Source organism: Dermochelys coriacea, chromosome 13, assembly GCF_009764565.3.
Source record: "Dermochelys coriacea isolate rDerCor1 chromosome 13, rDerCor1.pri.v4, whole genome shotgun sequence".
Taxonomy (NCBI): domain Eukaryota; kingdom Metazoa; phylum Chordata; order Testudines; family Dermochelyidae; genus Dermochelys; species Dermochelys coriacea.
The window spans coordinates 13,410,326-13,434,458 of NC_050080.1; the positions used below are offsets into that span (position 1 = coordinate 13,410,326).

Genomic DNA, 24,133 nt, shown 5'->3' on the forward strand with positions numbered 1-24,133 from the left:
GTGGCACCTTAGAGACTAACAAATTTATTAGAGCATAAGCTTTCGTGAGCTACAGCTCACTTCATCGGATGCATGTTATGGTTTGCTGAGAGTAAGGGTCAACCCTGGTCCCAACGCAACTTAGATTGGCTGATGAGGCACTAAAGCTTCATGGTCCAGGAGATTAGGTACTGGGCTGGGGATCTGGGTTCTAGCCATGGTTCTAGGCCTGACTAATAACCTTGGGTGAGTCACTTCAGTACTCTGTGCATTAGTTTCCACATTTGTAAAGTGAGGATAATGATACCTTCCTTTGTAAAATATCTTGAAATCTATGAACGGAAAGTGGAATATAAGAGCTAAATACTATTATATGAGTGGCAGGTCCAGAGGGACATTACATAATATGCTTTATTGAGTCATCTTGCTGGAATAACTTTTGATCCCAAGTATTTAAAGATCCATAGAATCATAGAATATCAAGGTTGGAAGGGACCTCAGGAGGTCATCTAGTCCAATCCCCTGCTCAAAGCAGGACCAATCCCCAACTAAATCATCCCAGCCAGGGCTTTGTTAAGCCTGACCTTAAAAGGAGATTCAACCACCTCCCTAGGTAACGCATTCCAGTGCTTCACCACCCTCCTAGTGAAAAAGTTTTTCCTAATATCCAACCTAAACCTCCAGCACTGCAACTTGAGACCATTACTCCTTGTTCTGTCATCTGCTACCACTGAGAACAGCCTAGATCCATCTTCTTTGGAACCCCCTTTCAGGTAGTTGAAAGCAGCTATCAAATCCCCCCTCATTCTTTTCTTCTGTAGACTAAAAAATCCCAGTTTCCTCAACCTTTCCTCATAAATTCCAGTCCCCTAATCATTTTTGTTGCCCTCCGCTGGACGCTTTCCAGTTTTTCCACATCCTTCTTGTAGCATGGGGCCCAAAACTGGACACAGCACTACAGATGGGGCCTCAATGTCGAATAGAGGGGAACGATCATGTCCCTCGATCTGCTGGCAATGCCCCTACTTATACAGCCCAAAATGCCATTGACCTTCTTAGCAACAAGGGCACACTTTTGACTCATACCCAGCTTCTCGTCTACTGTAACCCCTCGGTCCTTTTCTGCAGAACTGCTGCCTAGCCATTCAGTCCCTAGTCTGTAGCAATACATGGGGTTCTTCCATCCTAAGTGCAGGACTCTGCACTTGTCTTTGTTGAACCTCATCAGATTTCTTTTGGCCCAATCCTTTAATTTGTCTAGGTCCCTCTGTATCCTATCCCTATCCTCCAGCGTATCTACCACTCCTCCCAGTTTAGTGTCATCTGCAAACTTGCTGAGGGTGCAGTCCACGCCATCCTCCAGATCATTAATGAAGATATTGAACAAAACCGGCCCCTGGACCAACCCTTGGGGCACTCCGCTTGATACCGGCTGCCAACTAGACATGGAGCCATTGATCACTACCCGTTGAGCCAGACGATCAAGCCAGCTTTCTATCCACCTTATAGTCCATTCATCCAGCCCATACTTCTTTAATTTGCTGGCAAGAATACTGTGGGAGACCATATCAAAAGCTTTGCTAAAGCCAAGGAATAACATGTCCACTGCTTTCCCCTCATCCACAGAGCCAGTTTTCTCTACATAGAAGGCAATTAGATTAGTCAGGCAATTAGATTAGTCAGGCATGACTTGCCCTTGGTGAATCCATGCTGACTGTTCTCTGATCACTTTCCTCTCCTCTAATTGCTTCAGAATTGATTCCTTGAGGACCTGCTCCATGATTTTTCCAGGGACTGAGGTGAGGCTGACTGGCCTGTAGTTCCCTGGATCCTCCTCCTTCCTTTTTTAAAGATGGGAACTATGTTAGCCTTTTTCCAGTCATCCAGTACCTCCCCCGATCGCCATGAGTTTTCAAAGATAATGGCCAATGGCTCTGCAATCACATCCGCCAGCTCCTTTAGCACCCTTGGATGCAGTGCATCCAGCCCCATGGACTTGTGCTCGTCCAGTTTTTCTAAATAGTCCCGAACCACTTCTTTCTCCACAGCGGGCTAGTCACATCCTCCCCACGCTGTGCTGCCCAGTGCAGCAGTCTGGGAGCTGACCTTGTTCGTGAAGACAGAGGCAAAAAAAGCATTGAGTACATTAGCTTTTTCCACATCCTCTGTCACTAGGTTGCCTCCCTCATTCAGTAAGGGGCCCACACTTTCCTTGACTTACTTCTTGTTGCTAACATACCCAAAGAAACCCTTCTTGTTACTCTTAACATCTCTTGCTAGCTGCAACTCCAAGTGTGATTTGGCCTTCCTGATTTCCTGAGCAATATTTTTATACTCCTCCCTGGTCATTTGTTCAATCTTCCACTTCCTGTAAGCTGCTTTTTTGTGTTTCAGATCAACAAGGATTTCACCATTAAGCCAATCTGGTCACCTGCCATATTTACTAGTCTTCTACACATTGGGATGGTTTGTTCCTGTACCCTCAATAAGGATTCTTTAAAATACAGCCAGTTCTCCTGGACTCCTTTCCCCATCATGTTATTCTCCCAGGGGATCCTGCCCATCAGTTCCCTGAGGGAGTCAAAGTCTGCTTTTCTGAAGTCCAGGGTCCATATTCTGCTGCTCTCCTTTCTTCCTTGTGTCAGGATCTTGATCTCGACCATCTCATGGTCACTGCCTCCCATCTATTTGACTGCATGAGTGTTCATACCTCTTTCAACTAAGAGATCCAAATGAAAGATGCGGGGCTCAGGGAAGGCTTGCACATTCTTCCTGCAGAACTCTGGATCAGTAAATCAATAATGCATCCGATGAAGTGAGCTGTAGCTCATGAAGGCTTATACTCAAATAAATTTGTTAGTCTCTAAGGTGCCACAAGTACTCCTTTTCTTTTTGCGAATACAGACTAACACGGCTGCTATTCTGAAACCTGTCAGAGTTTTTATATGTAATGGATATAATCTTGCTCTGGTATTTCTAATGCTATTGCTCAGTCCAGCATTCATCGACTTTACTAAGTAAGCAGCATTTCTCCATATGAACACATCTGCTTTAGGACTAAGGCTCTGAGAGCGTTCACCTTTTACTGTGATTATAAAAGCACTTCTATAAACAAGGAGGGCAGATGCTCAGCTGGTATAAATTGTCCTACTCCCATTGACTTCAGTGGAGCTCTGATGATTTACACCAGCTGAGGATCTGCCCCAGAGTAGCTAAAAGTGATATTAGAATTTAGCAACAGATTTTCTTTTCTCCCCATCTCACAAATGTTGCTCCTTCATTTACTCTGATAACTTTTCACCATGATGAAAAATATGCTTGTGGGATTGGGTGGATGAGTAACATTACTTGGTGCTTTAGAACAGTGGTTCTCAACCAGAGGTCTGGGGGCCGCAAGCACTTTTCAGGGGGTCTGCCAAGCAAGGCTGGCATTAGACTTGCTGGGGCCCAGGGTAGAAAGCCAAAGCCCACTGCCTGGGACTGAAGCCCGGGGCCCGAGCCCTGCCATCCAGGGCTGAAGCTGAAGCCTGAGCAACTTAGTTTCATGAGGCCCCCTGTGGTGTGAGGCCCTGGGCAATTACCCTTCTTGCTATCCCCTAATGCTGGCCATGGCTTTTATATGCAGAAAAAACAGTAGTTGTGGCACAGATGGGCCATGGAGATTTTATAGTATATTGGGGGTGGGAGCTCAGAAAGAAAAAGGTTGAGACCCTCTGCTTTAGAATAAAACAGTGTGATAAATTACCTCATCACTTCAAATGCTTCATACTAAGTATGTTGCATAAGAGCCTAGAAGAATGGGTCTTTTAAAAACATACAAAGGACCATATTCAACTCTGCGATAAGCAGGCCCAACTCAGTTCATTTAAACAGAGTTGTAGCCATTTAGACAAGGCCAGAACTAGGGACAGAGGTGGCATAATGCTATTTTTGCCCTGGCCTTCTCTCCTGGGCTGTGTCTTCTGTGCTGCATGAACTTTATTTTTTAAAATAAGCTAAAGGGCCAAACCCTGCTCCATTCACTTATGGGAGCAGTTCTGTTGAGGGCAGTGGGCCTAGTTGTGTTTCTGCTGAAGACAATGGGAAGGAAATGAGCAGGATTCACCCAAAGTTTCATTTGTACCAAATTCCATTGAAAGAACTAGATCTGGGTCCTTGCTTCAGCCACTTTTCACAGCTGCTAGCCCAAATCTGGCTTAACTGGGGATTGCCCCTTGGCCAGTGACTTCTATCCCATTTCCCCTGCTTGACCCCGATATAGGGCACATTGCTGGAGAGCCTTTCATTCCTGATTCCTTGGCTGCTGTCATGGTCCCTTGGTGTTAGAGCAGTTCTAGGTTGCAGCTTGGCACTGGCCTAAGGAATGGAGAGATATATAGGTGGCTGAAAGCCACTTTCATGACTTCTTTCTTCTGAGATGCACCAAGTAGAGGAGGGCTGGTCTGAGAATCTGTCCCAAAGCTTTTGATTTTTAGTGCTGGTCACAGAGGGTTCTGTGCATAGGCGCTGACTCTGTGGGTGCTCTGGGGCTGGAGCACCCACGGGGAAAATCTGGTGGGTGCTGAGCACCCATCGGCAGTGCCCCTATCAGCTCCCCACCCCCAGCCTTCCAGTGCCTCCCGCCCACCAGGGGGTCCTGCAGATCAGCGCCTCCCCCTTCCCTCCCAGCACCTCTGCCTACCGTGATCGGCTGTTTCATGGCGTGCAAGAGGCTGGGGTGGGGTGTGGGGGTGGAGGGAGGATGTGGTGTGCTCGGGGGAGGAGGTGGAACTGGGCGGGAAGAGGCAGAGTAGCAGCAGGGCCTTGGGGAAGGGATGGAATGGGGGCAAGGCCTGGGGCAGAGCCGGGGTTTGAGCACCCCCAGCGCTTTGGAAAGTTGGTGCCTGCGGTTCTATGAGTAAAATAGTCTACTGCCCTCAATGGATTTTTGAGCGATGGCTGTTAGCTCACATTCTATCCCTTATCCTGCTCCTAGTCTATGTAACTGGCAGGATTTGGAGGAGCCAGAAGAGCAAGGGATGAAAAAGCTGTGGTGGCAGGGCAGCTGCTAGAAATGCTAACTGAAGCTAGCTATGCAGAGCAAGGCTGGCTCCTGGTCTGTATGTACTCCTGGTCCTGGTCTGCATTTGTGGACCCCTGTGGTGGGAGTCACAGAGTAGCTAGATGTAATTTTAGCCTGCCTGTTAGCCTGCAATGGATGGGAAACATGCAGCACAGAGGCTCCTCCCACCTGTTTCTGGGCTTCACCCCTTTCTCCCAAGCAGGCAAGTGGAAGTGTGATGGCCACCCTTTCAGCTGACACTTTGGGGATCGAACAGTGGGCTTCCAGAACTAAAAGCATAAGCTGCTGCGGTTTGAACTAAAGATCCCTAGTTGTGACAGAGCGCCATATCACCTGTGTGTTGGGCATGTGAGGGGCATGAAGACCTGTACCACATAGTCACCAGTGGTTTACAGAAGCAATGGGGGTAAATCCGTCTCTTTCCCACTCTTTATGAGCCCTCTGTGGCTCTTCCCTTTATATTTTTGCAGCTTGGATGTAAAAGCCCCATAGGTTTTTTTCTTTATTTGCACACAGCTCAGTGGAGGCAGTATAGGCTCCAGAGTGGCTTGCCAAACAATGAGCTTACTACCTAATAACATATAAAGTGAAGCGTTCTCAGCAGGGTTTTCTTCAGATTATTTTATTCAACAGATAAGTTTTTTGGTCAGCAAATTCAAAAAGGCCTTTATTCAGACCATCAGAGGCAAAGCATAGTACAAATTAAATGAGTGTCACCAACAATCATTTTAAAGAGAAAAGGTACATCAGGTACCATACGAGCTTAACACACACTAACCTGAGGCAGAATATCATAACGAATCAAGCTATAGAACATAAAGTTACACAGAATAGGCTATAGTTAGGAATATTAACAACAGTTATATACAGTAAGAAAAGGAGGACTTGTGGCACCTTAGAGACTAACAAATTTATTTGAGCATAAGCTTTCGTGAGCTACAGTTCACTTCATTCAGTGGAAAAAGGTGCCACAAATACTCCTTTTCTTTTTGCGAATACAGACTAACACGGCTGCTACTCTGAAACCTCTTATATACAATGTGCCCATTTTCTGAGAAAGTTTAGTTTGATTGTTCCTTTAAACGATGAATTGTCCCAGCTGGTCTCAGTGTGACACAGCAGCCATTGCAAAGCTAAGACAAAGTTAAACTAAGAAAATACTTACAAAGATCGCAATATTTCAGAAGTCATTGGATGCTGAGGGCTATGGTGATCGAATAAATAACCTAGACAAAAGCACTATAAATGACAGCAAAATGTCCCAGGAAACAACAAACAAACTAATGAAGTGTCTTGAGTCTAAAACAAATTGGTTCCTAAGAGTCAAATCACTAGATTTTGAAATGTCTGAAGACAATATATAACAAAGTATATTTGCATATGCCTTGTATACAGTTTCTGTTTGCCTATAGTTTTTGATTTTTACAGTAAGAAAGTATCAGAAAGGAGCCAAAGGTAGTATAAAATTTCAGCATGATTCAGAGTTTCCACAATCTAGAATTGTCTGTGCATATTGCCTGTCCATCATAGTATATAGAATACACTTACAATGTACGTTCAATGACATCACTATATGAAGGTCACATACATTTTGCTTCTATGAAAAACACAGGCCACTTTTAAATTTTGTAGCTTAAAGCATGTTACACATTTTTAAACGCTGCCAGCTTGCACATAAAGTGTTTGAAAAAGATATGCAAACAGTGGATTTGATTCTCCTTCCATGTCAGCAGGATAAATCAGGAGTCATTCCACTGAAGTCAATGCATTTATACCAATGTACAGCCAGTCTAAGCACAAAGCAAATCAGGCCCACTGTCCATATCCTCCACCTCAAGAATGTTGTATTTTACCTAGACATTTTATTTCTGACAAGTTTTTCTCAGTCAAATCGCTGTCTGTAAAAAGTCTGTTTCCATTTACTTCTCAGCATAAGACAACAGCTAAGTTCAAAGTACAATATATTTTGGCTGTTTTCTAGGTTTCATTCCAAGTTTTCTTTGAAACCCGCTAGATAGATCTAATTGGTACCTTCTCATTAAAAGGTGACTTTCTATGATTTGATTTATTGTTCTATCAAACAATGCATTTCTCAACATATTATAGTTACAAAGTTACTTCAGTGATATGATGTCCATGTACCACAGATAAGAGTATAAATGCCTAATTAGATCACACCACTTTAACTTAGCAGTGAGCTGATTAGTTCACACTGTACTTATACAATATGTAATTGCCTTGGTTTTCTTAAAGGACTATTTCAGCATCTCAGGTGAAATGTTTGCTTTCATCTGTTGAAGATTCTCTTAAATTGCTTTTACAGGCAGTAGCACAAGTGTCAATATAGTGCTTTCTTTGCATTTTTCAGATGTTTGTGAAGGTACCTACAAAATATTACTTATCAGTGTTCTGATTCTTCTTAGAAATGAACAGCTTTCAGTAGATAACACTCAAGATAGCCACTTTAGATTAAACTGACTTGGTTGACAATGGCATAAAAATAAAATATTAGGGTAAAGAGAATATTTCATTAGTCTGACTAATGTAGCATTTACTTAATAGATTCATTTTTCAGAGTGATTGAATTCTGAGCTATTTTGCAAAATGCTCTGGCTTCACTTGTGTTATCACCATGTAAGCAATGGCAGATGATATAAATCGCCTCCCCTTTTTCCTTTTGAAAAACTTTCTAAAAACATCAAGTAAAATCTCTCTCTTTTTTTTTTTATTTTTCCTATACCCTTCCTTCCTTCACAGACTGTAATGTGGAGCTGCTGATTCGGTTTAGATACATACACCCAGTGTATGTATACCCTTTCCATACCAAGTACAGAACTGGACATTTACAGAATGCACCGTCCCACACTCATGCCATAACAGCAACACACTAACTCTTTGAACGTCTTTCTCATTTCCAGACTCCGGAAAGCATAAATTAGGGGGTCGATGACTGAATTGCACATAATCAGGACCAGATACGTGTTGAAGTGTGAGGTATAGCAAACACAGTGTGGGTTTGTGGGGCAAGAAATGATGAGAATGAGATGAAGGAAGAAAGGTGCCCAACAAACAATGAAGACCCCAAGTAATATAGTGATTGTCACAGCCCCCTTCATACAGGTTCTCTGATGAGGAACCCCATCCACTGGGAGGGCTGCGATCCGTTTAACATGCAGGCGTGCAAACAAGAACATGTGAACATAAAGGGAGGCCATGAGAAGAAGCATGGTAAAGAACATGGTGATGAGACAGACAATGACAGTTTTGCTTTCCGAGTAGACAATGAACATGATGCCGCAGATTATGCAAACAATCCAAATAACCACAATTAGAGCTAAGGCTTTCTTTACAGTCATGATGCTGTGATAACGGAGAGCATAGAAAATAGTAATGTACCTGTCAATAGCTATAACTAAGAGGTTGCAAATTGAGGCTACCAAAGAGATACAGATCATTGAGTCAAATATATTGTCCATATGCTGGATAAAGTGGTCATCAATGATTAAGTAGCCATTGCTCAGGATTGCAATCATGATAGTTTCCAGGGCATTTGACATGCTCACTAGCATGTCTGCTGCTGCCAAGCTGCACAGGAAAAAGTACATGGGGGATTGTAGGTTTCCATTCTTCAGCACCGCGAGGATTACAAGGATGTTTTCCAGCAGGCTGATGATCCCTAAAGTCAAGAAGACCTCAGCTTTAATGAATACTTGCTCACAAAATCCATTGCTGCTCCTGTTGCTGAGGAGGATTGAATCATTGAAGTCCTCAGTGGTATTAACCAGCACAGGTTGAAATGTAAGTGCACACTGTGTAGTATTCATTATCAACCCGGGACTTGATTTCACACGCGATTACAGAACTGGCATCAGTTCAGTTTGAAAAAAAAAATCCTTCCAAACTGTCTCTGGGTTTATCGAAGGGGACCAGATAGGGCTTTGTTTTTGTTGTTAAAAATATAAATGTATAAAGCCTTTTTGTTTTAAAGTGAGTTTTATGTCAAACATTCAAAGACTCTATTTTTCTCCCTGAAATCAAAGTGAACAGCAAATTTCACAGTCATCCCTCTGGAGAGAAAAAAAAAAATCAGCAGCACTTTTACTCTCTTTCTAGTTCTCCTGTTGATTAAAAGTGAATAGCTTTCTTATCTGTTACCATAAGCTGGGACCACTGCAGGGCATCCTGATTGGAAATCATGTTGTAGCTCAGTGAAATACCTCGTCCTGTTTCACCTGCAAGAAGGGGAAAAGAAAAAAGAAAATCAAGGAATTTATATATTCATGAAAGGAAAAACAACTCCTACTTAGTCTTCTGTACAGCACAATGGCCATTAGAGAGCAAGCTCCTTCCTGATTGACAGCTATAAACACCAGGTATAGTATCCCCATTGAAAAGTCCTCTTTAGTCAGATGTGAAACTATTTGGTGCCCTCTGCAGATCAGAGATATAATCTGTTTTCATTTTAAAATATAGAACTGGCTGCAAAATAGAGGCTCAGTGGGAATCATAGAATCATAGAATCATAGAATATCAGGGTTGGAAGGGACCCCAGAAGGTCATCTAGTCCAACCCCCTGCTCAAAGCAGGACCAAGTCCCAGTTAAATCATCCCAGCCAGGGCTTTGTCAAGCCTGACCTTAAAAACCTCTAAGGAAGGAGATTCTACCACCTCCCTAGGTAACGCATTCCAGTGTTTCACCACCCTCTTAGTGAAAAAGTTTTTCCTAATATCCAATCTAAACCTCCCCCATTGCAACTTGAGACCATTACTCCTCGTTCTGTCATCTGCTACCATTGAGAACAGTCTAGAGCCATCCTCTTTGAAACCCCCTTTCAGGTAGTTGAAAGCAGCTATCAAATCCCCCCTCATTCTTCTCTTCTGCAGACTAAACAATCCCAGCTCCCTCAGCCTCTCCTCATAAGTCATGTGCTCTAGACCCCTAATCATTTTCGTTGCCCTTCGTTGTACTCTTTCCAATTTATCCACATCCTTCCTGTAGTGTGGGGCCCAAAACTGGACACAGTACTCCAGATGAGGCCTCACCAGTGTCGAATAGAGGGGAACGATCACGTCCCTCGATCTGCTCGCTATGCCCCTACTTATACATCCCAAAATGCCATTGGCCTTCTTGGCAACAAGGGCACACTGCTGACTCATATCCAGGGGAATGAGGGGATAGGGAGTGGGGGAGCCCTTTGCTGCTCACAGAGGTGTTGCTCCAGGATATGGGAGCACCTTGCAATAGTGGTAGGACAGCCAAATATGGCTACCTGCCCCTACTGTGAAGGAGACCCCCAACAAGTGCACATGGAGGGGGAGTCTGGAACCAATGCCTTCTGATTCCATCTGAGAAAAAGGCACCCAGAGCTGCTGAGGGTATATTAAGGAACCCATCCCAGAGACACCAATCCCATGCCAACTGCCTCCATCCAACCCAATATTGCAAGACTCCCAAGCCCCCAGGACCTTGTGTCCTCAGGTGTGGCCCCCACACCTCACTGGGGTCCTGTTCTGGAGGATTGGGACTGGATGTTGCTGTGCCTGAAAGCCATGAGGGAGCAGGCTTCTAACTTAGCTGTTCTCTCATTGGGGGAGAGGGAAGGAGGAGCTTGAGGCTCTGCTGGGTGCTTTGGGTGTCATGTTCCTCTGTATCAGCTATAGCCTGGTCACTGAGCTTGCTTAGCCACATCAGATGTGTTCCTCATAAGATCTTTTAATGCTCTGCCAGATATAGCTGAGGTTCGTTTAAATAGGGTATTTTACACATTGTCTCACTTAGTGGCTGAACAGTATACTACAGCATTCCATGAAGTGGGAGTGGGTGTTCCTGGCCTGGTGATGGGGGCCTAACAGTGCCCCTGCACCCAATATCAGTGTGATGATTTGGGGAATCTATATGCAGCTTAGGAATTCTGGTTGATCTTATGATATTGCTGTATCATTGAATATCTCGGAGCTAGTCTACTCTTAAAACACTACAGTGGCATAGCTGCACCACTGTAATGTTAATCAGTGTAGCCACTCATGACAATGGTGGGAGGGGTTCTCCAGTCAGCGTAATTAATTTACCTCCCTAACTGATCACAATGGTCCCTTTTGGCCTTGGAACCTATGAATCTAGGAACCTGGATTTACACTGGGAGAAAACATCATAAACTGGGCTGAAACTGCCTTGATGTATTCAGAGTGACTGGGACACAAACATTTTTAGATGTGTCCACCTAAGATCATTTCAGTGTTTTACCCTGAGCCAAAGAGGAATCTGGGGCAGATACTTATGACTCAGGTTATACGTGAGTAAAACTAATGAGAAAGAATTGAAGTCTATTTCCTTCATTTTCTTTTATGCTATAATACAATGTGGTGATATTTCATATTCTTTGCCACTGAAGCGCAACACAAAACATTTGCATTCATCTAGCTTTCCTATCCAGCTGGCTCAAAGGGTTTTTAAGCCCTTGAAATTCTGATTTACCATTGAAATGCTAATGGCACATTCTAATGATCGTCCATGTTTTTAATTTCATATAATGGCTGCACTCAAATTATACATGCACATGTGCCTCTTGCTTTCACTAATTTTTTAGTATAAGATTTTTTCCCACTTGAGAAGTATCCTTTTTTGTTTAACAGTTTTGTTTCCTGTTAGGATTGCCATGGAAAAATAAGAGAAAGTATCTAAATAAATTGACTGAGGAAAGACTCTCAGTAACTGCACGCACGCTTCCAGTTTCATTTCAGAAATGCTTTCGTCTAATTGTCGCAGAAGCTAGCCATCATGTTTCTTGTTTCGTCTTCTTTTTTTCAGAGCCTCTTGGTATTTGTTTACACCATCTTGCTAGTTTCTTGTAAGTTCTGTTCTCAGTCATGCCAGTGCAATGCCAGTAACTTCTGCAGAATAACCAAGAGCAAAATTTGGCCCAATAGTTACTGATTTTAGAGAGGACAGATGGCCTTGTCATGAAAGCACCAGACTGGGACCCAGCAGATTTGGGTCTAATTGCCTGTTCTGCCATAGACTTCCCGTGTGACCTTGCACTAGCTCCTCAGTCTTTCGAGGCTTCATTTTTCCTACTGGAATATGGAGGTAATAATACTTCTTTTCTACCATCCTTTGTCTCTGTTTAGGTTATTAAACTATTTGGGGAAGCAGCTGTCTCTTGTCTGTATGTTCTTACAATGTCTATCATAATGGGACCACAGTCTGAGTCTGGGCCTTTAGATGTTGTAAAACAAAAAATAAACTTCCTCACCACAAATGCTGAAGTTTATACAATGTCAGAGGCTGAGGCAGTATTGTCTAGTGATTGGAGCACTGGACTGGGACTCAGGAGACCTGTGTTCAATTTCTGCCTCTGCTTCTGGCTGTTGGGTGACCTTGGGCAAGACTCTTCTCTTCCTCAGTTTTCTCATCTCTAAAATGAGCATAATGATACTGATGTTGGTTGTGATGCCCTTGGAGATCTGCTGATGAAAAGTTAGACACTGTTATTAAAAATGTAACCATTTTCAGCCAGTATTGACATTCTGAACCAAATTTTCAGAGGAGCCTCAGAAACAGCCTACAAACTCAATGCATGTGTACATTCTGAATTGATACAAGAAGCTCCTGTGATCCTTTCATACTGATACGGAGTCTATGTTGATTCTCTCTCTGTCCTGGCTTGCAAATCAAGCTTGGCTCAGATTTTTCAAAAATTGCTTGGCTGTGTAATTGAATGTGGCCAATGGGTGTGTTAAGTATGTGCTAGTTTGCTCATATATACCATGGTAGCATGCACACATCAGGTCTCAGGATGCACAAATGGCTAATTGGGCATCTTTGTCCATTCATCCATTTGCACATTCAAATATAATTATGTATACAGGCAGATACATGTCTGAAGTTTTTAAAATAGCTGATCCCTTCTCTGTTTTAACTCTGTAGAACTCAAAATTGCTATTTTATAGTAAGTAAGGCAGCTTGTGAATTTTTGCCCTGGATTCTCCATTCTAACTTGTAGACAAATATACTGATATTGAGCCACGTAGAGAGTTCAGATACTACCTTAATGATACATTTTGAAGTGTTGAATTCTGCTGTTCTGTAGTGTGAAAATGCCCTACAATAACAAGTGACCCAGTTAGGATGGATTTTCAAAAGCACTTAAGTAACCAAGTCTGACCTGTACCTCATCGTGTTGGAGGGGATTGCTCATTGGAGCTATGCCATCAGTGATGAAAGCTTGTCTGAAATATCGCCTTGGGCATTATGCGAGGTGGTCAGATCCAATATGAACCCTGAAAATGATGGCTAACGCAGGCGGCGAAGATGCAGGGCAGCAGCTGCACCTAACTACCCGAGGCGAAGGAAGTCACTGAGAAAGACTCAACGGCTCAGGTCATATAGCGTGAATCCAGTACTGGTAGACCAGGAAAAGGGTCACGTTAGTGCTCCTCTGGCTCATCTCAGTGGGACGAGATAATTGTTCGCTCTTGGTTTTTTTGACCATGAATAACCTAGTACTCAGCACCTGGATAAAGCCCCTGCCTTACTTTCAGCTGTAGATGCCTTGTCGGTGATGTCTCCCCTCAGAGCAAACATGACGGGTTTGTGCCAAAGCCCCCCTGGGGACATGCGTCCTCTGATGTCGGCAGGCACATCTGCGGTACATTGTGACAATGCATTCAATTGTATCTGGGATCTCTACAGGCCTCCAAAATTGCAACTTGGAATGTTGCAACTCTTCACAGGCATGATCATCAGGTCACTGTCTCATGCAAAATAGACCGTCTTGGTATATCAATTGCAGGATTAACAGAAGCAAGGCTGATAGATCACGGACGTCAGGATGTGGAAGATTCTTTACTTCTGTAATCTGGCGGCCCCAGTCATTTATATGGGGTAGCACTGCTACTGCAAGGCGAGGACAAATCCTCCCTGACAACCTGGATGCCCGTGTCTCCTCGCTTACTTACTGCATGTCTTAAACATCAGCACAGGTTACCTCACTGTCGTAGTCATCTATGTGCCAACATAGGAAACTGTTGACTCAGTTAAAGATCATTTCTATGATCAATTGGAACACCTAGTATTCACAGTCCCTCCACATGATTATCTCGTGATCCTGGGTGACCTAAATGCAGTTACTGGCTCCCTGCGAACTGGGTTTGAACAGGTCATTGGTCATTATGGTTCAGGCACACCCAGCGATAACTCTTGCCGCTTGCGTGGATCTCTCATGATGGTGTCACTCAGAAGGAGATGGACTACATCATTACACGCGATAATTGTCTTTTCGCCTCCTGTAGAGTATATCGTGGTGCAGAATGTGTGGCGAACACAGATCACCATCTAGCGGTCACCTGTATGGTGTTGATGCTCCAACAAGCAGGTAAGCCCTCTGCGATGATGAGGAAGTTTGATATCAATGCTCTCAGTGTGCCAGGTTTAGCCAACAGGTTTTGTATTGACATCAGGAACAGATTCTTGGCTCTAGCCAATCTGCCAGATGACGTGGAGGTTGCCTGGTCCCTGTTCACTTCTACTCTCAACCAATTTGCTGAGCAGATGATTGGCTATAGGCATCCAGCACACCGAACATAGCTATTGGAGGAGGCCTTCCAGATAATTAAACTGAAGGCTGCCACCCACCCGTGGTGATAAGTGCACTCGTAATCAGCTGAAGTGAAAATTTAACACCTAGCACTCTGCGATTGCGAGGCATATTATAACCAAGTGGCGGATGATGTTGAATTTGGCTTAGCCAGGGGCAACTTGAAGCTAGCATTCCATACCATTTGCAACCTCGGTGGTCAAGCAGTAGTCACTACAAATGGCATCCTGAATGACAGCCAAGGCCATCCATGTAAATCAGATGATGACATTCTCTCATGCTGGGTGGAACATTATCACAGTGTCCTGAACCATCCTCCAGCTGCCGCTTGTTCAGAGCTGGATGATCTGGCCATCACTGCGGTTCTGGATCCAGACATTTGTACTGATGCACCAACATTGGATGAAGTGAAGTGTGCAATCTCTAAACTGAAAAACAGACATGCAGCCAGTGCTGATGGCATCCCCTCAGAGCTGCTAAAATGTGCTATTGATCCTGTAGCTGAATTACTTCTGTCCATCTTTCGTCTGATGTGGAGAACTGGAACCCTGCCCATCACCTGGAAGGATGATTTCACTCTATAAGTAAATATAAGAGCTACAGGCCGATCACTTTGCTCTCTGTTTCAGGGAAGGTGTTTGCGCATGTTTTTCTGGCATGCCTGGAGCCTTTGCTACATCAGAAACATTGTCCCCAACAATCAGACTTTACAAGGAACAGGTCCACATTAGATGCCATTTTGGCCCTTTGGTTGTTGTCAGAGATACACCATAAGTTCAGGAGGTCCCTGCATGTAGCATATGTTGATCTTAAGGCTGCATTTGATTCAGTAGACCATGTTGCATTATGGAAGGCCTTAAAGGGCGCAGGTGTCCCTACCACTCTGCTGGACTTGATTAGAGAGCTGCATAATGGAACCACTGCCAGTGTTTGTTTGGGGAACTGGATGCCAGCTCCTTTTAAATCAGTATCTGGTGTTAGGCAGGGCTGCGTTCTGGCCCCTACACTCCTTTGTCAGGCAATGGATTTCATAATACAGCATTTCATCAGGTCCATAGGCACCGAGATCGATGATCTCTCATTCTCAGACCTTGACTACGCTGATGACGTTGTTCCTTTAGTATGGAGCCCCGACAGGTTTCGTGAGGCACTCCAGTATATGGAGGAGGAGTCAGCTAAGATTAGTCTCCATGTTTCATGGTCAAAGACAAAACTGCAAAATCTAGGCCCAGCTCCACCTGCGACTCCAATCTCTTTAAACAATGAAACCGTCAAATCAGTTTCCAGCTTTTGCTATCTGGGTTCTATACTTACCAACTCCCCAATTCTCACATGGAGGTGCTCCATCGGTTTGGCATCGCAGCATTTGCCATGGGCCATTTACAATGGATATGGAATCAACATCATCTTAGTATGACAACCAAGTGCAGGATTTATTCGAGCTACATCCTCCTCATACTGTTGTATGGCTGTGAAACATGGACACTATGCCGCACAGACTGGACAGGGCTGGAGGCTTTCCACACAAAATGTCCATGTTGTATATTGGGCATAAAGTGGAATGACTTCTTCTCTAATGCAGATGTTTATGGTCGTTTGGGTCTACAGATTACTGGGGCCATTTTTCACAGGTAGTGCCTTATGCTTTTCAGACATGTTGCAAGGATGCCACAAGATGTTCCAGAGAATGCCGTTCTCTGGGTGGCTTGTAACATCCGGGGTAAAATTCCATCAACCGAGGGTGGAGGCAGCCCGGAGGCAGACCCCCTATTACATGGGTTTATCAAGTCTGTTCCGATGTTGGACTCTCAGGCTGTCAAGCCTTTGCAGTTGTGCAGGAACAGACCAAATGGCAAACAATCACTACAGCCGACTGTCTGGCTAAGTGTTGAAGAAGAAGAACTTAGGTACACAAGTCCCACTGATTTCCAATGGGACTTATTCTCCTTAGCCTCTTAGGCAGTTCTGAAAATCCTGCCTGTAATATTTTATAAACTGCTCATTGTGAGCAGATGCGGTGCCACAATAGGAAAACATATATTAGTGTACCTTATTAACTGAGAGCATTTAGCTCAGCTGAAGATGACTTATGAGGCGTGACACTTCTTTTGACCAAAATGTACCTTCAGCCCAGACAAGCCATTTAATTTCATCATTACTGTTGTAAATTATTGAAATCAGAAATGCTGAATTGTGAAATCGAAGCAATTCAAATTGTTGAGTTGGAGCACAAACTGATTCCAGTTTTCCTCTTTCTTTCATTGGTGCTGCATTCCTCTTTGCTACACATTTCAAAGAGCCATGTCAAAGATTTGTCCAGCTGTAAGCTCTGACTTCAGTTTTGGAACCAAAGTCATTAAATAACTCTGCAACAAAGTGAACTTAACTTCCCAATGTGTCATACAGCCTACATGCCATTTTCACTGAGGGCGGCAAGTGCAAATTGAATTTGTTATGCTCCAAAGTGAATTAATAGTACTACTAACCAAGGAATTTATATGCTAAAAGTGGTGAGGGCTTAGAAACCAAACTTCTGTGATGTTTCTAATGCTTGCAAGCTCAGAGTCCGGTTAATAAAGGTCAATAGAAAAAATAAAATGGGAGAAAAGCTGCGTCTGCATAAGAGATAACGGCATTTTGGCCTGTCTACTCTTACAGTGCTGCAGCAGCACGCTACCTATGTCAACGTAAGAGCTTCTCCCATCAGTGTAGATACTCCACCACCTCCCCGAGATGTGGTAACTATGGTGACAGGAGAAGCCCTCGCGTTGACATAGCACTGTCTACACTGGGGTTTCCGCACCCTTGAGTGATGTAATTATACCGACATAAGTTCCTAGTGTAGCCCAAGCCTTAGGCCTAAGGTTGTAAAGGTGTTGTTCTGCTCAGTGTTACAAGGCCTAAATGACTTAGACAGCTAAGTCCTATTTTCTAAAGTGTTAGTCACTGGTGGCCAGAGTTTTAAAGGTGTTTAGTCTTCTGGTGGATATTCAAAAGCACCTTGGCATCTAACACCCATTGAAAGGAGTTAGGTGCTTAAAAGTTTTTGAAATTTCCACTAGATGCTAAAATTCCTTTAAAATTCTGGCCCTTAGGAATGTAAGCTCCATTGACTTTCAGTGAGACTTAGGCTTCTAAGGGCTAGCTTCACAAAAGTACTTAGGCATTGCTACACCCAGCCTTGCAACACCTATCTGCTAGGTGCCCTGCTTCCTAGTAAAATTCTCAGACTTAAGTTAGGAGTTAGGCACCTAAGAAAGAAACGGAGTACTTGTGGCACCTTAGAGACTAACTAAATTTATTTGAGCGTAAGCTTTCTTGAGCTACAGCTCACACACAAAAGCTTATGCTCAAATAAATTTGCTAGTCTCTAAGGTGCCACCAGTACTCCTTTTCTTTTTGGGAATACAGACTAACACAGCTGCTACTCTGGCACCTAAGAAAGGGATGCTCAGAAGCCAGCAATCTGAGTGAGAAGCTGCCGGAACTAGCTAGGAGTCAAATGGAGAGGAAATGGGTTTAGTTGCCTAACTCCCATTGATTTCTTCCCTCCTTTGGCTGCTGTAACCCTTGCCACTTGAAATGAGACAATAGTCAGCAAGGGAGCACAGACTGCTTATTGCAGCCCATTCCTCTTCCAAACGCAGCTGAGGAGGTCACAGCACAAACACCATGAAGGTGGCACAGACCACCTATGTCGAATCCCCAAATCTTGCCCTTGACATAATAGTTCCATGAAGTCCTCTGTGGCTGCACAGGAGACTGCAGGACTGGCCCCTGGATGAGATCATGAACTCGTTTGGAGGGTTACTTCTCTCTTTTCCGTTGGAACTTCCAGTTTAAATGGATTGGTGGTTGATTTGTGACTCTTCCTCTTGTGTTTTGATGATTCTCGGTGAGGTTATGAATAGACTTGGGTAGAAAACAGTTTTTCTGTCTGTAATGGGTTACTGGCCTTTTAAGACTAGAGGAGGTAACGTGAGACCGCTGAAGTTATCCTATTCCAAGTGTCCAGAATAACTAAAATGGACATTGGTTGAGGGGATGATGATCCTGGGAATAGTTAGTGTCTGGGAATGTGAAGATATAGGGAAAGCTCAGGCTAATGTTCCTTTAAGGGTCTAGGACCAGGAGCCTCACAGAGTGGACCGGACAAGCTTCCCCTCTTTCCTTGCTGGTCTAGAAAGGTGTTTGGAGTTATTGGACACATCTGGGATGGATTAAGGGCCTGGTCAGATGACTGGGTGGGTGAATCTTAAAAGGAGGCTCCAAGCCCTCTGAATGAAAAACTACTGAGAACCAAGAAAGGGGAGGAACTCAGCACACAGTTCCTAGAAGGAGGGCTGTGAAACCCTGATCTGAAGGGGTGAGTTTATGGGCTGGGGAAGCAGGACTCATAGGACACCATCCCAGGAGCAAGGCTGTGGAAACCCTGAACTAAAGCAGCGAACTTGCAAGCCAGGGAGGTCAGTACTTGAACCATATAGTATCAGAAGGAGGCTTTTGGAAATAGTGAACCTAGGGTTTGGTGAAAGAGGGCCACTTTAGGGAGGTGGATTATACTAAATTAGATCTCAAGAGAAGGGATGTCTGATTTTCAAGACTTGCTGTGAATGGATAATTTCTGGGAACCTCAGGTGAAAACTTAGGCATGGTGCTGGGGCACTCTAGGCCACAATGGGGCACTCCAGGACAGCACCTGACAACATTGTCCTATGACTGTTTTTGAGTTTGAATACTTTTCCCATCCCAAATTAAGATTTTGACTTTTTAGGGAAAAATTCTTTATTTAAAAAAAAAAAAAGTAAAAAATTTGAATGTGTTTGTGAACTAAAAAACTGGAAAATTATTCAATTTGGGTCAATTGAAACTTTTTGCTTTTTGTAACTTTGAAACATTTCATTTTGACTGCAATCCTTTCTACCACCCCTCCCTTTTTTTAAACTTAAATTGTGATTAGCTTAGTTTTCTCAATGGAAAAGTCATTTTTGAACCAGAAATTATATTTAGAAATATCATAATGAAATGTTTTGGCAACTCTGAAATGCATCTCAAAAATTTTTCAAGTTGGGAGGTTTGTAACTGACCGTGTCTCGCGAACAGTTTTGGTTTTGCTGATCTGGTATGGTTTGACAAAAGTGTCTTTGAAAAATTCCTGACTGTTCTAGTTATAAACTTAGTAGGGACTATTTGAATCTCAAGCTCACTGCAGCTCTGTTAAAGTATAGAACCATTATTTTAAATACCCTTTTTTACTTTTAAAGTCAATCAGTGAAATAGCGGTCTCATCTTGCCTCCAAGGTTCTGCAGTCCATGATGAATTTCCTGGTACTCTCCTCATATGCTTTTAGAAACAGAATGTCTGAAACACAATGAGCAATAACATTCTCCTTTCCAGCTGAGTTCAGACAGCAAATTCACTACTTAGTCTTTGTCAAAACTATTGTTGAACCCCCTGATGTGTTGAATGAGAAATACTTTGCTAGCTGCACTCTTAGTTGCTATGAAGCTATTTCCCCTTCTCTGTTCAGTTCTGACTCCAAATTTAAATGATAACGATTCGGGCCCCAATTTTGCAATATGATTCACTAGGGCAGACCTGTGAGGAATGATATGTTTGCAAAGTAAACCGAACACTTCATGAACCTTGCCTAACTTTGTATGGAAGGCATTAAAGTAACTCTATTTAGTAAGAACATTTCTTGGCTCTGTGTAACTTTCATCCTAAGCATCACATTTCACTGATTTATCCCGAGTTTGTTTTAGGCTCGTTACAAAAGTTCCCATGGTGTAAAAGGTGCAGGGCAGATTTTCTGGGTCCCTGATTGGCTAAGCCAATTTCACATGATCAGAAGGGACAGCCATGTTGCTAGTTGTGATTGGATATTCAGAAAATGTCCTGATTCCTGTTTGCAAAAGCACAATGCCAGCTCTCTCACATACTCTTCTTCCTATAATATACTTAAGCCTTCAGACACACAGAATCTTTGTGTAGTGTGATCAGGGAATGAGACAGATGTATGTATTTTTCCTTTGTGCAGTGTGGAGGGTTTAGGCCCTACAGATGAAATCTGAAGTCTGAATGAACTTGGCAGTTCTTCATAGAGCTTGTCTCTTTCTGGGCTTCCAAGAGGCTAGTTGGCCCTTTCTCCTCCTGATATCATTTGTGGTAGCTACCCTTAAGGATTCTTCAAAGCCTTGGATAGCTAGAAACCAGAAATCCTGGCCCACTTGGAAAGATAACTTTTCAAAGGATCTAGAGGCCAAAATTCTACTGCTGGAACTGTTCTTTGTATGAATGCCAGCTTACTACTGACATGTTTTTTAATTAGGGGAAACAATTTTTTGTAGCCCTATGATGCAATTTTTTTTATCTGAGTCATTTTCAAAAGGGACTGTAGGCTAGAGTCACAGGGATTTAGGTGCTTAAAAGTGGCATGCCCCTAAGTCCCTTTGGTTCTTTAAAATTATTATCCCTTGTCTAAGGTCATCTGCAGTATGCCAGTAATCATATATGTGGTAATCATGCCACTAGTATACATCTTGTCATGCCATGTTCAGTTCAGTTCAGCACTCTATGAAGTACTAGGCATGTGACTTAATATCCTTCTATACCATGGCATATCTTACTGCTTAACTTTGAATGCTGGTGGCTTCCTCCAAATGTAACTCCCCCAAACATAAAATTAATCCCCAGTCCTTAAATCTCTCATTTGGTACTAAACATAATATGTCTCTCACTACACACTTTAATGATGGCTCCAGGAACACTCATGGCTGCTTTCAAAGTTCTTCTGAGGTATGAGAGCAAAATATGTACACAAAACAGCCCATGCTCAACAGAGGATTTCTCTTGTAATATGAGCTAGTGTGTAGTGTAAGAGAGCATTCAGGAATACTCTGTCCTCATCGCCAAGGGTGAAATCCTGGCCCCAGTGAGGTCAATGTCAAAACTCCAGTTGACTTCAGTGGGGTCACAATTTCATTCTATATTCCCTCATCCCCCCCACCCAGGTAGTCAACAATCTATTGTGGGCTAAATGATAGAGTTCTGTTTAGCTGTCTGATTGACTTTAGCTACCAGTGAGGAGGAACTATATTTGATTACTATTGCATCTACATTATTGCTTATAAGGTACTGTAAAATGAATTTGTTTTTCTCTGTAATATCTTCAACCTGTTTTTTAAAAGTGTTGTTTTACTATTTAAGAATTCTATTTTTATATCTTATGACAGGTATTCTACTTCCCCTCACTAGCTATATTGTTCAGTCCTCAGGGAGAGCAAGAGAAAACATTGCATTTACTGCTAAATACATGTTACGGTATATTCTAAACATTTTCCTTGGTGAGGCTATTGAATGAAAAATCTTTCTAATTAACAAAAAGAAAAGGACTACTTGTGGCACCTTAGACTTATATTTGCAGATACAGACTAACATGGCTGCTACTCTGAAACCTTTCTAATTAACATTTGCCATGAATTTCAATCCTTCTGTTACCAATCAATAAATGCTTATGCTTTGCTGAAATAGCAAGAATAAAGAGAACGAGGCTATTTGTGGGAGACTGAATAGGAGAATTTAAAAGAATGAAGCAATTCGTTATGCAAGAGGTGCTGGGGAGGCGGGGGGGGGGGGGGGCGCGTGGAGACGACAGGCGAGGGAGAGCGAAAAACCAACCCAGCCAAACAAAACGCCACCTGCAAAAATAGTTACAGAAATAAATTAAAAGTTCATTTAACCTTACTTTCCATAGAAAAGGTCATATCTGATAAGATTTGTATGTTAGCAAAACAAAGGTAAATTGTTATACAAGCTATGGATTCTTATCGCTACTGCTACACACTTCTAAGGCATCTGTCACCTTGTTGCCCCAATTCAGCAAGGAACTCCAAACACCTGTGTAACTTCCAGCACCACTGACTCTATGACCACCTTGGTGGCTTGCAGAAGTGGCTCTCAACAGGCGCATCCTGCTAATGGTAGATAATAGAATGCTTGGCCTGTGTTGTGGAATTGCAACACTTTTCATGTAAGATTCACTATGTTCACGAACCTTCTGAGTAACCCAAGCCCAGTTTCAAGCAAACATATTTATAATTTTGGGATGAAACAGTGCAAATGTCACTGTTTTGACATAAAACCATGGGATTGATTTGGATTGAATTTCCCTTTGAGGTTTAGGTATAGTTGAATACCAAACTCAGTGAGCCTGGAAGTAGGAATCATATGAGGACCAAAACCAATGGAAGTCATGCAATGAATTCCTCTGGATCTACTATGACAAAACATACTATAGTATTGCTAAGACTGATCATTCTCTGGGTCCAGGTTTGGACACTCTTTCTAATAGAGCGGTGCAAATCTGAGCATTGCTAGAGTATTTCTTTTTTAACTCTCTGACATCCATTAGCATTACCAGATCCACAGACTACAGAATTTCATATGTAAGAAATATCTTCAGGACTGTGCTTTTTCAGATAAACCTGGGTCACGCACTTTATAGTAGGAGTACTTGTGGCATCTTAGAGACTAACAAATTTATTAGAGCATAAGCTTTCGTGAGCTACAGCTCACTTCACTGATGAAGTGAGCTGTAGCTCATGAAAGCTTATGCTCTAATAAATTTGTTAGTCTCTAAGATGCCACAAGTACTCCTGTTCTTTTTGCGGATACAGACTAACTCGGTTGCTACTCTGAAACCTGGCACTTTATAATCTGTATCTAATAAAGTTATTCCATATTTGAGGCTACATTCAGCTCTAGGCAAAAGTGACTTCAACTTGTGTTGAAGTCAATGTAAATTGCGTCTGCTTGAACTAGGATTTTTTGGAAGAGATTTCTAAAATTTGGGGACTAGATTCTTAGCTGCTGTAAATCACTGAAACGCCACTGAAGTATAGTTATACTGACTTATGCCAGCCAACAATCTGGACAATCAGCTGTAGATTAAACTTTGGTTGGATAAAAAGAGACAGGATGGAAATGGAAAAAACTCGCTTTGTGAAAAGAAACCCCCAGTATCTGAGTAGTAATGGTAAACAGACTTTGGCTGATCACCAATTGAGTCTGCTTGTTTTTCCATGTTAGCCTCGGCACAATTTCCACTTCCAAAAGGAGACAAGCTTACTTGGTTGAAAAACACTTGTGAGAGATATCACTGGCGGTGATTCTTATCGCTTCAGCTGTCAATGGAAAATCTGGGCAGCAGTGCTCTCTAACCATTCCATTGAGCTGCAACACTGATTCTGGGTAGTAGAGAGTAGACAGATCATGTTGGCTGGGAGTAAACTTGAATATAACTGATCTGAGTGAAAGCTTAAACTGCAAATAAGTGTGTGACAGGCTATGTGCTGGAGACACTGTTTTCAGGCTAGTTGAGAAGAAGGAAAAGCTTGACAGACAGATAAGGTGAGTACATAAGTGATTGGTCCTTACATATCTGGACATTGTAAAGATCCAATTATATTCAGTAAGTATAGATGTTAGTAGCTA

General features: G+C 42.9%; 1 protein-coding gene across 1 annotated transcript; it reads right to left on the minus strand.

Annotated features, from left to right (window-relative positions):
• Positions 1-5,657: 5,657 nt before the first annotated feature.
• On the minus strand, positions 5,658-9,406 carry MC3R (melanocortin 3 receptor). Its single transcript, XM_038369514.2, has one exon. The coding sequence runs from the start codon at positions 8,863-8,865 to the stop codon at positions 7,885-7,887; it is 981 nt and encodes a 326-aa protein (XP_038225442.1). The 5' UTR covers positions 8,866-9,406; the 3' UTR covers positions 5,658-7,884.
• Positions 9,407-24,133: the final 14,727 nt, after the last annotated feature.